The sequence below is a fragment of the Bos indicus genome, chromosome 14 (assembly GCF_029378745.1).
Source record: "Bos indicus isolate NIAB-ARS_2022 breed Sahiwal x Tharparkar chromosome 14, NIAB-ARS_B.indTharparkar_mat_pri_1.0, whole genome shotgun sequence".
Lineage (NCBI taxonomy): Eukaryota > Metazoa > Chordata > Mammalia > Artiodactyla > Bovidae > Bos > Bos indicus.
The window spans coordinates 60,740,697-60,757,344 of NC_091773.1; the positions used below are offsets into that span (position 1 = coordinate 60,740,697).

Consider the following 16,648-nt stretch of genomic DNA (forward strand, 5'->3'; position numbering starts at 1 on the left):
AAAATGTTATTAATACACAAGTGACTTAAGAATCTAAAAACAGGCTTATATTTTTCTGCCATTAAAACAAAATAGTCCAATTAGAGATTGGGTTCCCTGTGTCATACAGCAAATTCCCCCTGCCTGGCTATATATGTTAATGTATAGGTTTCTATGCTACTCTCTTAAATCATCCCACCTCTCTTTTGGACTGTAACCAAAAGTCTGTTCTCTCTGTCTGCATCTCTATTGCTGCCCTATAGATAGGTTCAACACCAGACTGTATCCAAAAGCCTGTTCTCTCTGTCTGCATCTCTATCTCTGCCCTATAGATAGGTTCATCAACACCATCTTTCTAGATTCCATATATATGCATTAATATATGATATTTGTCTTTCTCTTTCTGACTTACTTCACTTTGTATAATAGGTTCTAGGTTAGACCACCTCATTAGAACTGACTCAAATGCATTCCTTTTTATAGGGGAGAATTATCCCACTGTGGATATGTACCATACCTTCTTTATCCATTCATCTGTCAATGGACATCTAGGTTGCTTCCATGTCCTAGCTGCAATGAACATTAGGGTACATGTGTCTTTTTCAGTTATGGTTTCCTCAGGGTATAGGCTCAGTAGTGGGATTGTGGGCCATATGGTAGTTTTATTCCTAGCTTTTTAAGGAATTTCCATACTGTTCTCCATAGTGAATTGTATCAATTTGCATTCCCACCAACAGTGCAAGAGGGTTCCCTTTTCTGCAGACCCTCTCCAGCATTTATTGTTTGTGAACTTTTTGATGATGGCCATTCTGACTGGTATGAAATGATACATCATTGTAGCTTTGATCTGCATTTCTCTAATAATGAGTGATCAGAGCAGAAATAAATGAGAAAGGAATGAAGGAGACAATAGCAAAGATCAATAAAACTAAAAGCTGATTCTTTGAGAAGATAAACAAAATTGACAAACTGTTAACTAGACTCATCAAGAAAAAAGGGAGAAGATTCAAATCAATAAAATAAGAAATGAGGAAGAAGTTACAACAGACAACACAGAAATACAAAGGATCATAAGGACTCCTATGAGCAACTATATGGCAATAAAATGGACAATCTGGAAGAAATGGACAAATTCTTACAAAAGTATAACCTTCCAAAATGGAACCAGGAAGAAACAGAAAACATGAACAGACCAATCACAAACATGGAAATTGAAACGGTAATCAAAAATCTTCCAACAAACAAAATTCCAGGGCCAGATGGCTTCACAAGCAAATTCTACCAAAAGTTTAGAGAAGAGTTAACATATATCCTGCTCAAACCCTTTCAGTAACTTGCAAAGGAAGGAAAACTCCCAAATCCATTCTATGAGGCCACCATTACCCTGACGTCAAAAGCGGACAAGGATACCACAAAATAAGAAAATTACACACCAATGTCACTATCACTGATGAACACGGATGCAAAAATCCTCAACAAAATTCTAGCAAACAGAATCCAACAACAAATTAAAAGGATCATATATCATGATCAAATGGGCTTTATCCCAGGGATGCAAGGATTCTTCAACATATGCAATCAATCGATGTGATACACCATATTAACAAACTGAAAGATAAAAACCATATGATCATCTCAAGAGATACAGAGAAAACTTTTGACAAAATTCAACACCCATTTATGATAAAAACTCTTCAGAAAGTAGGCATAGAAGGACTATACACGAATATAATAAAAGCCATATAGAACAAACCCATAGAAAACATTGTTAATGGTGAAAAACTGAAAGCATTTCCTCTAAAATCAGGAACAAGAAAAGGGTGCCCACTCTCACCACTATTATTTAACATAGTTTTGGAAGAGATTAACTCTTAAAAATTCTCACTCCAGGAAAAAAATTCTGTAACTATATAAGGTGATAGATGTTAACTAGACGTACTGTAGTGATAATCTCACAACATATAAAAAGACTGAATTTCATGTTGTGCACTTGAAACTAATATAATGTTATATGTCAATTATTCTTTGATTTAAAAAAAAATGGGCAAAGGACGCAAATGGACATTTCTACAAAGAAGATATACAAGTAGCCAATAAGCTCATGAAAAGATGCTCAATATCACTAATCATTAGGGAAATAGAAATCTAAACTACAGTAGAGACTACTTCACACCCATTACAATGGCTATTATCAAAAAATAACAAGTGTTAATAAGGATGTAGAGAAAATGGAACCCTTGTGTATCAATGGTGGTGATATAAAAGGTGTAGTTGCTATGGAAAACAATATGATGGCTCCTTAAAAAATTAAAAATAGATTTAGCATCAGATCAGATCAGATCAGTCGCTCAGTCGTGTCCGACTCTCTGCAACCCCATGAATCGCAGCACGCCAGGCCTCCCTGTCCATCACCAACTCCCGGAGTTCACCCAGACTCACGTCCATCGAGTCAGTGATGCCATCCAGCCATCTCATCCTCTGTTGTCCCCTTCTCCTCTTGCCCCAATCCCTCCCAGCATCAGAGTCTTTTCCAATGAGTCAACTCTTCACATTAGGTGGCCAAAGTACTGGAGTTTCAGCTTTAGCATCATTCCTTCCAAAGAAATCCCAGGGCTGATCTCCTTCAGAATGGACTGGTTGGATCTCTTTGCAGTCCAAGGGACTCTCAAGACTCTTCTCCAACACCACAGTTCAAAACCATCAATTCTTCGGCACTCAGCCTTCTTCACAGTCCAACTCTCACATCCATACATAACCACAAGAAAAACCATAGCCTTGACTAGACGAATCTTTGTTTGCAAAGTAATGTCTCTGCTTTTGAATATGTTATCTAGGTTGGTCATAATTTTCCTTCCAAGGAGTAAGCGCCTTTTAATTTCATGGCTGCAGTCACCATCTGCAGTGATTTTGGAGCCCAGAAAAATAAAGTCTGACACTGTTTCCACTGTTTCCCCATCTATTTCCACTGTTTCCCCATCTATTTCCCATGAAGTGATGGGTTTGGACCGGATGCCATGATCTTTGTTTTCTGAATGTTGAGCTTTAAGCCAACTTTTTCACTCTCCTCTTTCACTTTCATCAAGAGGCTTTTGAGTTCCTCTTCACTTTCTGCCATAAAAGGGTGGTGTCATCTGCATATCTAAGGTTATTGATATTTCTCCTGGCAATCTTGATTCCAGCTTGTGCTTCTTCCAGTCCAGCGTTTCTCATGATGTTAAATAAACAGGGTGACAATATACAGCCTTGACGTACTCCTTTTCCTATTTGGAACCAGTCTGTTGTTCCATGTCCAGTTCTAACTGTTGCTTCCTGACCTGCATACAAATTTTTCAAGAGGCAGATCAGGTGGTCTGGTCTTCCCATCTCTTGAAGAATTTCCCACAGTTTATTGTGATCCACACAGTCAAAGGCTTTGGCATAGTCAATAAAGCAGAAATAGATGCTTTTCTGGAACTCTCTTGCTTTTTCCATGATCCAGCGGATGTTGGCAATTTGATCTCTGGTTCCTCTGCCTTTTCTAAAACCAGCTTGAACATCTGGAAGTTCACGGTTCACATATTGCTGAAGCCTGGCTTGGAGAATTTTGAGCATTACTTTACTAGCGTGTGAGATGAGTGCAATTGTGCAGTATTTGAGCATTCTTTGGCATTGCCTTTCTTTGGGATTGGAATGAAAACTGACCTTTGCCAGTCCTGTGGCCACTGCTGAGTTTTCCAAATTTGCTGGCATATTGAGTGCAGCACTTTCACAGCATCATCTTTCAGGATTTGCAATAGCTCAACTGGAATTCCATCACCTCCACTAGCTTTGTTCGTCGTGATGCTTTCTAAGGCCCACTTGACTTCACATTCCAGGATGTCTGGCTCTAGATCAGTGACCACACCATCGTGATTATCTGAGTCGTGAAGGTCTTTTTTGTACAGTTCTTCTGTGTATTCTTGCCATCTCTTCTTAATATCTTCTGCTTCTGTTAGGTCCATACCATTTCTGTCCTTTATTGAGCCCATCTTTACATGAAATGTTCCTTTGATGTCTTTGATTTTCTTGAAGAGATCTCTAGTCTTTCCCATTCTGTTGTTTTCCTCTATTTCTTTGCATTGATTGCTGAAGAAGGCTTTCTTATCTCTTCTTGCTATTCTTTGGAACTCTGCATTCAGATGTTTATATCTTTCCTTTTCTCCTTTGCTTTTTGCTTCTCTTCTTTTCACAGCTATTTGTAAGGCCTCCCCAGACAGCCATTTTGCTGTTTTGCATTTCTTTTCCATGGGGATGGTCTTGATCCCTGTCTCCTGTACAATGTCACGAACCTCATTCCATAGTTTATCAGGCACTCTATCCATCAGATCTAGGCCCTTAAATCTATTTCTCACTTCCACTGTATAATCATAAGGGATTTGATTTAGGTCATACCTGAATGGTCTAGTGGTTTTCCCTACTTTCTTCAATTTAAGTCTGAATTTGGCTATAAGGATTTCATGGTCTGAGCCACAGTCAGCTCCTGGTCTTGTTTTTGCTGACTGTATAGAGCTTCTCCATTTTTGGCTGCAAAGAATACAATCAATCTGATTTTGGTGTTGACCATCTGGTGATGTCCATGTATAGAGTCTTCTCTTGTGTTGTTGGAAGAGGGTGTTTGTTATGACCACTGCATTTTCTTGGCAAAACTCTATTAGTCTTTGCCCTGCTTCATTCCATATTCCAAGGCCAAATTTGCCTGTTACTCCAGGTGTTTCTTGACTTCCTACTTTTGCATTCCAGTCCCCTATAATGAAAAGGACATCTTTTTTGGGTGTTAGTTCTAAAAGGTCTTGTGGGTCTTCATAGAACCATTCAACTTCAGCTTCTTCAGTGTTACTGGTTGGGGCATAGACTTGGATTACTGTGATACTGAATGGTTTGCCTTGGAAACGAACAGAGATCATTCTGTCGTTTTTCAGATTGCATCCAAGTACTGCATTTCGGACTCTTTTGTTGACCATGATGACTACTCCATTTCTTCTGAGGGATTCCTGCCCACGGTAGTAGATATAGCAGTCATCTGAGTTAAATTCACCCGTTCCAGTCCATTTCAGTTCACTGATTCCTAGAATGTCGACATTCACTCTTGCCATCTCCTGTTTGACCACTTCCAATTTGCCTTGATTCATGGACCTGACATTCCAGGTTCCTATGCAATATTGCTGTTTATAGCATCGGACCTTGCTTCTATCACCAGTCACATCCACAGCTGCGTATTGTGTTTGCTTTGGCTCCATCCCTTCATTCTTTCTGGAGTTATTTCTCCACTGATCTCCAGTAGCATATTGGGCACCTACTGACCTGGGGAGTTTCTCTTTCAGTATCCTATCATTTTGCCTTTTCATACTGTTCATGGGGTTCTCAAGGCAAGAATACTGAAGTGGTTTGCCATTCCCTTCTCCAGTGGACCACATTCTATCAGATCTCTGCACCGTGACCCGCCCATCTTGGGTTGCCCCACAGGCATGGCTTAGTTTCATTGAGTTAGACAAGGCTGTGGTCCCAGTGTGATTAGATTGACTAGTTTTCTGTGAAAAAAAAAAAAAAAATACAATGGAATATTATCCAGCCTTAAAAAGGAAGGAAATTCTGACATATGCTACAACATTGGCGAACTTGAAGGACATTATGCAAAGTGAAATAAGCCAGTCACAAAAGGACAATCACTATACCATTCCACTTATATTATGTACCTAAAGTCATCAAATTCACAGAGACAGAAAATAGAATGGTGATTGTCAGAAGCTGGGGGAAAAAGCAAATAGGGAATTATTTCAGTTTTACAAGATTAAAAGAGTTCTGGAGATAGATGGTGATAATGGTAGCAAAGCAGTATGAAGGTATTAATGTCACTGAATTTAATGCCATTTAAAAATGGTTAAGTGGTCAATGGTAAATTCTATGTTATGTATATTTTACCACCATTGGGCTTCCCTGGTAGCTCAGCTGGTAAAGAATCCTCCTGCAATGCGGGAGACCCTGGTTCGATTCCTGGGTCAGGAAGATCTCCTGGAGAAGGAACAGGCTACCCACTCCCAGTTTTCTTGGGCTTCCCTGGTGGCTCAGATGGTAAAGAACCCACCTGCAATGTTGGAGACCTGGGTTTGATACCTGGGTTTGGAAGATCCCCTGGCGGAAGGCAAAGCAACCCACTCCAGAATTCTTGCCTGGAGAAGCCCCACCGACAGAGAAGCCTTGTAGGCTACAGTCCATGGAGTCTCAAAGAGTAAGATATGACTGAGCGATTGCTCAGGCAAAAAAATTGAAAGTTAAATTTTGTAGAACAAATGGTACTGCTGAACCTATCTGCAGGGCAGGGATAGAGACACAGACATAGAGAACAGGTTGTGGACACAGTGAGGGGAGATGGTGGGCCGTATTGGGAGAGTAGCGTTTAAACATAAACATTACCATATGTCAAACAGATAGCTAGTGGGAAGCTGCTGTCTAACAGAGAGCTCAACCCTGTGCTCTCTGACAACCTAGAAGGATGGGATGGGTGTGGGGTGGGAGGGAGGCTCAAGAGGGAGGGGACATATATATACTTGTGGCTGATTCACGATGTTGTATGGCAGAAACCAACACAATGTTGTAAAGCAAATATGCTTCAATTAAAAACAAATTTTAAAAAGATATGAAATTCAGTTTAAATTTAAGATATGTTAAATTAATTTCAGTAACAATAAAATTGCTCTTCCGCAGCCACTTGTTGATCCTAGTTTGCTACAGAAGTACTTTAACATAACTTATGCTAATAACAGCTTTCACTTATAAGAAATACTTTGTTTGCCTCATCTGTAACATTTGAACCACTTAAGCTTATTAGCAAATGACAAATAGTGACATGACTTTTAATTAATAATGGCTCGTAGAATTATAAGTGCTAAAGCATTATTATAATTTCAGTGGTGAGAAATATGCCTAAATTTAGTGTTAAAGTCACATTTTTTGTTAGCTTAACATGTTATGTATCCTTTAGTGTTAGTTTGGGATTTCTAATGGCATAAGGAGACAGTACTACTATTTAACATCTACATTATTCTTCATTATTACAAAGTTATCTCTTAATACACTTGTGAATTTAGCAAACATTCACTTAGAATTATTATATACTAGAACAGAGTACATCATGAGAAACGCTGGGCTGGAGGAACAAGCTGGAATCAAGATTGCCAGGAGAGATATCAATAACCTCAAATATGCAGATGACACCACCCTTATGGCAGAAAGTAAAGAAGAACTAAAGAGCCTCTTGATGAAAGTGAAAGAGGAGAGTGAAAAAGTTGGCTTAAAGCTCAACATTCAGAAAACAAAGATCATGGAATCTGGTCCCATCACTTCATGGCAAATAGATGGAGAAACAGTGGATACAGTGGCTGACTTAATTTTTCTGGGCTCCAAAATCACTGCAGATGGTGAGTGCAGCCATGAAATTAAAAGACACTTACTCCTTGGAAGGAAAGTTATGACCAACCTAGACAGCATATTAAAAAGCAGAGACATTACTTTGCCAACAAAGATCCGTTTAGTCAAGTCTATGGTTTTTCCAGTGGTCATGTATGGATGTGAGAGTTGGACTATAAAGAAGACTGAGCACTGAAGAATTAATGCTTTTGAACTGTAGTGTTGGAGAAGACTCTTGAGAGTCCCTTGGACTGCAAGGAGATCCAACCAGTCCATCCTAAAGGAGATCAGTTGTGGGTGTCCATTGGAAGGACTGATATTGAAGCTGAAACTGCAATACTTTGGCCACCTGATGTGAAGAGCTGACTCACTGGAAAAGACCCTGATGCTGGGAAAGATTGAGGGCAGGAGGAGAAGGGAATGACAGAGGATGAGATGGTTGGATGGCATCACCGACTCGATGGATATGGGTTTGGGTGGACTCTGGGAGTTGGTGATGGACAGGGAGGCCTGGTGTGCTGTGGTTCATGGGGTCACAAGGAGTTGGACATGACTGAGCGACTGAACTGAACTGAGAACAGAAGTTTTAAGCCTTTTGGAATTACACACTAGACAAGTTGTTTAAAATCTTTAAAATATTACATCCATTTCAGTAAAAAAATTAAAAACAAATATATTTACTTTTTGAATACGTAAAATAATATACAAATATTTTAAAATACTACAATGCAATAAATATTTGTAAGTCATTATTCAAATGGCAAATTAATACTTTATCCTGTCAAGAAAAATGTTTGAAGTAATATTCATTTTAGTTTTTAAAAATACTGGTTTGCTTACAAAACTGTTTCTTCTCTTTCCTGAGCACTCCCTGGACTACATTTCCTAACCTCCCATTTTCCAATATCTTGTGACTGAGTTGCAGCCAATGAAATACAAGCAGAAGTGAGCTCACTATTTCCAGTTCTTGCTCATAAACACTTTCCCACGTGCTGGCTGAATACACAGGGCTCCAAGGCCCTACAAGAGGGTAGAGCCACGAGACGAAAAGAGCCTCCAACTCTGAACGACCACAGGGCAGGCCACTGCCCACTGGGAATAACTGATATTTGGACTGGTATCTGCTCAATGAATAAACTTCTTTTGTATTAAATTTTCACAGTTTATATTTTAAAGCAGCTGGCATTATGTTAGCTAATAAACAGAGCAATTCGAGGGTCTGGTTCCGAATTCAGGTTTCTCATACTTAGTTTTAATAATGTCATAGTTGAAAAAGAAACTTCATAAAGAAACACCGTAGATCATATAAAGTATAAATGTAAAGTTCATCATTAATAATAGTGGCTATAAATCTGTATTTTATTAATTTTCCTGAGAACTTACAATTTTTAGGGACTTGTCAGATCTTAGAGTGTCACTGCATTTGCTTCATCCGCACCTAATGAAAAGCTTGACATAAGGTTAGAATTTTCAGGTCTACCTTTTTCGTGTAGTCGCAGCATTGGTATTATACTCAATTCAGTTTCTTTGCAAGCCTCTTGCAATCTCTGTAAGCCTCTCGCCCACTTTCTCAGGGATAACGGAACTAACACCTCCAAAAAGGCATATGACACCTGACTTACACTCAGACCAACTGAGAAAACTAGGGTAAAGCCATATATTAAGTATGGTAGTGCTTAATTTCTTTTTCTGTCTTTTAGGCTAAAAGACAAAAATTAGTTCCACCATTTTCAGAGAACTTCATCATGAACTCCAAAGAAGTATATGGGCCTTTCATTGGAGATCAGTTTATTTGATATGAGCAGACACTGAGAAGGAGGTACAAAATAAGGAAAAAAAAAACAGTCTAGCCAAGAGATAAACAAATATACAAATGATTACAATTACTAAATGTTACAATTAGAGGAAATAAAAAGTACTACATGAGCTTAGAAATTACTACAAGGTGACAAGAGTCGAGATCCCTGAGTGGCCACAGGTGATAACAGCTGATCTTTGCTTCAGCTCTGGATCTGAAACCCTCTCACCTACTCAGTATTCCCCAGAAGTATCCCCTCTGTTATTAAAAAGGCAAAAACTCTTCTTTGACTCTATTTCTTCCAAGCTATAGTCCTATTTTTTTATTTTCTTTTTTAAACCAAAATTCTAGAAATTGTTTTTATTTGCACCAACACAGTAGTCATCAGTCATATGTGCCTACTTAAATTAAAATTATACAAATTTAAAATGTATTAGTTAGTCACAGAAGCCACATAGAAAGTGATCAAGAGCCACATGTTGTATTGGATAAAGCAGATGCAGAACTTGCCAAAAAGCTAACAGTTCTATTTAACGGTGCTAGTCTAGACTATAACAGAATAATTAAGAATGAAGAATGAATATACTGCCTGCATTTCAATCCCAACTTTGACCCTCACCAGTTGAGTAAACTTGGGGAACTTACTCTTTTTGCCTACATTAGTTTCCTCATCTGTAAAATGAGGGTAATAGTAATTAATTCTTTCTTCATAACATTGTTGTGTGACTTACATGTAAAGTGCCCCCCAAAACTGCCTAACACGTGAAAGTGCTCCATAAGTATTAGGTGTTAAAAATTGCTTTAAAGGATCAGTCGCATTTGTTTATTTTTAATTGATTCTATTCACTCATTTTATTTTTGGCTGCACCAGGTCTCTGCTGCTGTGTGCAGGCATCCTCTCATTGCTGAGAACAGGGTCTACTCTGTCGAGGTGTGTGGGCTTCCCACTGAGGTGGTTTCTCTTGCTGGGGAGCGAGGGCTCAGCAGTTGCTGCACACAGGCTCAGGTGCCTGGCGGCATGTGGAATCCTCCTGAACCCACTGGCAGGTCAGGGAAGTCCATGTGTTATAACTTTTATTCTGGAAGTTATTCTCACAGTCTCTACCTCCTCTCTCATTTTTGTTAACCTGCTTAAATCAGGCTTTGTCCTCCATTGCAAGGTTTGTCAAGGTTTGCCAAATTCCTCCATCATGTGAAATCCAATGGTCAACTCCCTGTCTTCACCTTATCTGAATTACCAGAAGCACTTGACAGAGGTGATCATCTTCCTTAAGATAGTTCCTTCCTTTGGTTTCTAAGATACCATATTCTTCTTTTTCATTTTCTTTAATGGCTGCTCTCTCTTTAGTTTCCTTTAATGGACTCTCTTCCTGACTTCTAAATGTTGGTATATAACATGGCTCTGTTTTTATTATAGTTTTCTTCTTGATTCAAATTACACTAAGCAATATTATCTAGTGCCACAGCTTTAAATATTACCTGCTGATTACTCCCAAATTACATGTTTAGCTTGACCTACTAGACTACAGTTGCATATCTAATTAAACATATAACTGTACTTAGATGTTTAATGGGCATCTCAAAATCAACATGTCTAAAATAGAATTCCTGATTCCCCATATGAGGCTGAATTTGCTACTGATAGCTTACATCTGCAAAGTGATTTTTAAGTGCTGAAAGCACTTTCTTATACATTTAAAGTATGATCTTATAAAAACGCTGTTAGGACAGCAGGTGTTAATTCCATATGTCAGATGAACATTCTATGACTCAGATATGTTGGGTAGGTTTTTTTAAGAGGCCATATTTGATATCTTATATAACCCAGGGTAAGCAATAGCAACCAAGTCTCCTTATTCACTCCATGCACTTTCTACAAGGTTGTGATGTTTAGCAAGATATATTTAAGCTTTAAAAATGGTGAGTTTCCATTTAGCAGTCAAAGGATACAAAATAGCACGGGGATAAAAGAGAGATATGAGTTAGCTACTATGTGTATGAACCAACATATCTCTAGAAATGGTTTCCCCTTCACCAATTATTATTTATGTATGATTACTGATATAATTCAGAATAATTTCAACATTCTTTAGAAAGATACTATTTTGCTGAGCTTTCTACTCTTCAGAAGTCAAGCAAGCAGTCTTTATCTCATCTTGAAAATTCATACTGGTAAAATGATATTTAATTTTATGATGATAAATATCATTTTAAGAAGCTGAAGGCATTATGTATGATATATCATTCATTAAGTGATAACTCTACAACTTAAGTACATGCAGATTTCCACGAAGAGGCCAGGAAAATCAAAACAAAGGATCTAATGTAAGATCCAGCATCACAAATCCATTCATTGTTTTAGATAATGCTATCATGTGATCAAAGTTTAGGTAATAAATTTGAAGATTTCAGTTTTAAACACTGTTAGAGCTTATTACTGTATTTTTAAAGAAAAGACAACATAAAAATCTTACTTGAAACATATACACATAAATACAGAATTTAGAAACCCAATGAAAGTTTGGAGTTCAATAATTACCAAACTATCTCTGTTGGCTATTCTACAGTTAAACTTGGGCTTTAAAGTGAGAGATACTCTGAATTCTATTGTCAATACAGGTCAAAGCTATACAGTGCGCAGATAGGAATAATTACACATTTTAAGATGATAAAAATTTTAACCATTACAATGTCACTGAATACCAATGAAGACCATAACAAAAAGAAACACGTTATTTTCTGCTATGCTATATATGTAAAAAGGGGCTATAGGATATAACAAGGAAAAACTACATTTTTAAAATCTGCCAGTATCACAGTGTTTCTGAAGATAAAAACCAAATCAGTGTATGGTCAACAGAGCTCTATCATTAAATAAAACACTGTCAAGGAAAGATATATGGGATATTAATGCCCAAACTACAAAGAATGAAATTGATCATTGAGAAATACTGACCATTTTCTCTTCAAATCTACATTCTTAGTTTCTGTGACACAGCTCTCTTCTAGTATTTGTTCTTTCTTCATGGTAATATCTCCTTGGTCTTCACCGGCTCCTCTTTCTCTGTCCAGTTCTAAAAAGTTAATCTTGCACAAAGTATTTTCTTCATCTACTGCTCTTTTATCTGTCGTGTTCTTTTTGGGCAATCTCACCCATGTTCATGGTTTCAAGCAACCTCTAAACTTTATGATTCTCACATTTATATCTCTGGTTCTGACATGAGCTTTAGAAGTATGTATTTAAATATGTTCTAGACATTTCTACTTGGATATTACATAGATATCTCAGATTCAAAGTGTCCTAAATTGAAGGACTCACCCTTCTTATCCCAACCTACTCCTTCTTTTATGCTTCCAATATCCGTTAATAGCACTATAACCATCCATCCGTGGATGCAAGCCAGAAACATGAGAATCACCTTAGAATCTTCTCTCCTTCACCTCCCCACATCAAACCCATCACTAAATTGTGTGACTGACTGGCCTCAAGGTATGTGGGATCTTAGTTCCTTGGCCAGGGATCAACACTGCACATTCAGTATGGGAAGACAGTCTTAACCACTGGGCCACAGGGAAGTCCCTGACACAGGATTTTGAAGTAATCTGTTTAAGTATATATCTTCTACTAGAGTATAAGCAATTCAGGTTATAAATGATTTCTGAATCATCTGTGTTCTCAATTTGCCTGGCACACAATAAGTGTTCAATATTTATCCAAAACCCTCAATGAACAGAATTAATTATTTAGTTTAACACCACATATTCTCTAGCTTGTAGTCTTATTAGAGTCTATTTTAGGTTCTTCATTTAAAACAATTAATAGACTTTATTTTTAGAGCAGTTTTAGGTTTACAAATGTAAGTTTTAAATAGAAAAATGCAATAAAGTTCTAACTGCTAGAGAAAGAAACCTCTCAACTTCAAAAGGCCAACATCTATCATTTTAGCACAACACAGTTAATTATGTATGTATAAATATTAGCAATTAAAAAAGTCATTTAGATATGATCTCTCTGTCCATACATTAAATCCCTAATTCTATATTAAAACACAAAATAACATTTTAAAACACTAAGTAAAAAATTAAACTCTAAATTAACATTAAACATAAATTAAAAATTAAACATTAAATAATAATTCTAACATAATCACAGTAAATATAGTAAGTTACAATCAGGATATAGGGAAGCCATCAAAATCTTATTTCAATATAATATTATTATATAAGGCTCAAAATCCAGAGTCACTGGTATAGTTTGTAAAAACAAGATTAGGCGGGTCCAGGAACTAACGTAGCCTTAAATTCTTCTGTGTTGCAGATTTATGTCCTGACTTCTCTGTACCAGAACCATAGTATTCAGACATAAATGAGATTTAATTCATTTGCCTATAATTTATTTGCTGTAAAAGAAACACCATATTACATGCTTTTGTTTGTGTGTTAAGTAGAAGATATGCTATTATTTCCCAGATACCAGGGACTGAATGTTTAATTATCAACACCCATTTGAAAAAAGACATTGCTTTGACTCACAAATAAATTCTTAATTGCTAACAGTGGTTTTTCTGAGTTAGGAGGGTGGTATCTAATTTATTTTTGCAGATGTGATTTAGAGACTGAATTTTCGAATAGCAAAGCTTTGAATATCTTCCCCATCAGCAGAAAATTCCTCCACCCCTGCAGCTGGAGAATATTGCTGCTTGAAATGTTAACTGGGAAAGTAAAAACTGCAGTGAGGAAATTGATACAACTGGTAAATGCTGCTTACAAACTGAAAAAGAAGTTAGGTTGTCAGCAATAAAAGAAGTATATTATTCACACAAAATATGTGGTGTCATCTTCATCGTGGTAACTTGCTGGGAGTGGAAATTAACTTGGTGGGTTCCAACTTGAGGAACCTAAAGAAAAGCAAATATCTCACAGATCAGAGCACCTTTGCAAAAGACGAGAAACAAATCAGGGGGACCACAGCTGAGCTCCTCCTTGAGGAGAAAAGACGTGAAGCGCATGTCAAGAACAGTAACCAAGGTTCACTTCCAAGCAGGTTCGCTCATCACTGAAAAACAAAGTCATGGTTATATTTTCAGAAAGGTCCACTAGCTTAAAACGCCCCTTTCCTTCTGGTACTTGTCATCATCCACACATTACTGAGGCCGAATGAGTAAGAGAAAAGATTATGTGTTTTAATTACAACTCAATTAGGAAGTCAACAGTAACATAAAAATGCCTACCCGTTTGGCTGAGCTGAGAAGCACTGCGGCTCTTCCGGGAAAGACCAACGATAGCTACCATTTTGGCCCCAATGCTAGAGCGTCGCTTCTTGCTGCTGGTGCCCAAGGCACCCACTGCGGTGTCCGACTGGCTGCCATCATTCTTCTCCAGCGAGCACATGTCTCCGCTGATGCTGGTGCTCTTGGTCATGTTCTTCCCTGAGATGCCCATTTGTCTGCTTTGCATTTTGGATGTAAAGACACTGTAGGCCCATGGATCATTAAAAGTGATGGCAAGAGCAAAAAGGAAAAGACAGAAAAAGGTATTTTAGATGAAATAGCTGGAGTATAATTCAATTATAACATTAATGGGACATGTTTTTAGGATTTAAAATTTTTCAAACACCATGGTCTTGAATGGATTTTACTATTCAGAGCCAACCTTAACATAAGTATCCAAAATCAGATATGTTTTCATTTCTGCTTTCAAAGAAGACACTGGTATGCATGGCCACAGTGGGGAGAAAAAAAGATCTGTGAAAAATAAGTGGGCTCATTTAAGAGAATACACTGTCTTACAAGTGCAATATGCTTTAAGGCAGTCATATAACAAAAAACAACAAAAAAAAGAAGTTTCCAAACCATTCTTCTCTAATTTGCTTTACTACAGCCATCAAAGAGAAATTTGACTGGGGAAATTTTACAAAAAAATGGCAAAAATGACAGCATCTACTGCTGAGTAGCTGTTTAATTTTCTCATTTTATTAATAAGATTTTTCTAAACCTTGTTAAATTTTCTAACAACAATTGATGTTTTCATTAGTTTTGATTTAAAAATAATTTATTTCACTTTACATTTTCATATTTATTGATATGTCTATATTCCAAAAATGAAGGAAAGATTTTCCTCTTGTATTCATTTGAAAGAAAGAAAAGTCATTTGCAGTTTTCTATACAATATGGTCCAGAGAAGGCAATGGAGAAGTACCCCACTCCAGTGCTCTTGCCTGGAAAATCCCATGGATGGAGGAGCCTAGTGGGCTGCAGTCCATGGGGTCGCTAAGAGTTGGACACGACTGAGCAACTTCACTTTCACTTTTCACTTTCATGCATTGGAGAAGGAAATGGCAACCCACTCCAGTGTTCTTGCCTGAAGAATCCCAGGGATGGCGGAGCCTGGTGGGCTGCTCTCTATGGGGTCGCACAGAATCAGACACGACTGAAGCGACTTAGCAGCTTACAATATGGTCAGAAGGCAATAATTTTTAAACAGTTTTTTTCCTCTATCTAGAGTAATATTTACTGAAAAGTAAGGACTAGGAATCAAACCTGGGCACCCCTGGCATGGAGTCCTAACCACTGGACTGCCAGGGAATACCTAACACGTTAGTTTAGGTATTAACCTATGTTCATTTTCTCCAAGTATTTAAGAGGGAAAAGACTCAGTGTGAATTTCTTAAAAAGACAGTAGAGTGTACTATTTTATCATTCATATTAATTTTAAGAAGAAATGAGGCACAAACAGACCAAGAGATAGCAAGAGAGGAGACAGTGTATACCCTTCTATGGTGACACAAACTAATCATTTTCAAGTTTGTTTGATTTTGCTATTTTTCAATAAGCAACTATAGAATAAAGTAGAAAGAGTTTGGAGGTAACAGATGGGCGCTACAATTCCAGCTTTATTGCTACTTAACTGACTTCCTTCAGAAAGTTTATTGCTTCTACTTGATCCTCAGGGTCCTCATTTATAAGAGAATATTTCACTGTAGCTTCTTATTTTAAAGAATAGACATAATAAGATTAAAATAAAAATTAAATAAATAGAAATGACAGCAATTAGGGAATATAGACAATACATAAAATAAGGCTAAAGCCCTTCAACATATATATGTAAATACTTAAAAGCATCAAAAAATAATCTTTATGATTATAAATTTTAAGACTTCGGAGAGTCAGATGTCTAAAATGGTTTTCATATAGCCAGCGTTAGGTGGCTATATGCAGGGTGGACTACACTGAGAGTCAGGAAATCTGGATTTGAATTTTGGTTTTACTGACTAATCTTAGGAGAGTTGTTTCCCTTTCTGGAACTTAACTTCCTCATTTAATAAATGAGAAAACTTAAGCACTAAGCAGAGTAGGAGACACATAAGAGCTCCAAAAATTATTCTCTTCCTCCTTCTTATTATCTCCACCACCGCTACCACCATCATCATCCATTAAACATCAATTAAAC

At 37.4% G+C, this 16,648-nt stretch overlaps 1 protein-coding gene across 30 annotated transcripts in view; it reads right to left on the reverse strand.

Annotated features, from left to right (window-relative positions):
- Positions 1–16,648, reverse strand: part of RIMS2 (regulating synaptic membrane exocytosis 2) — a 609,863-nt gene that overhangs the window by 80,707 nt on the left and 512,508 nt on the right. For 17 of the 30 annotated variants that reach the window (XM_070802800.1, XM_070802799.1, XM_070802821.1 and 14 more), the window contains one exon: positions 14,431–14,672. The exons of the other annotated variants lie outside the window; for them this stretch is intronic. In XM_070802800.1, coding sequence (XP_070658901.1) covers positions 14,431–14,672 — 242 coding nt within the window. The remainder of the gene's footprint in view (positions 1–14,430; positions 14,673–16,648) is intronic. 30 annotated transcript variants of the gene reach the window in all.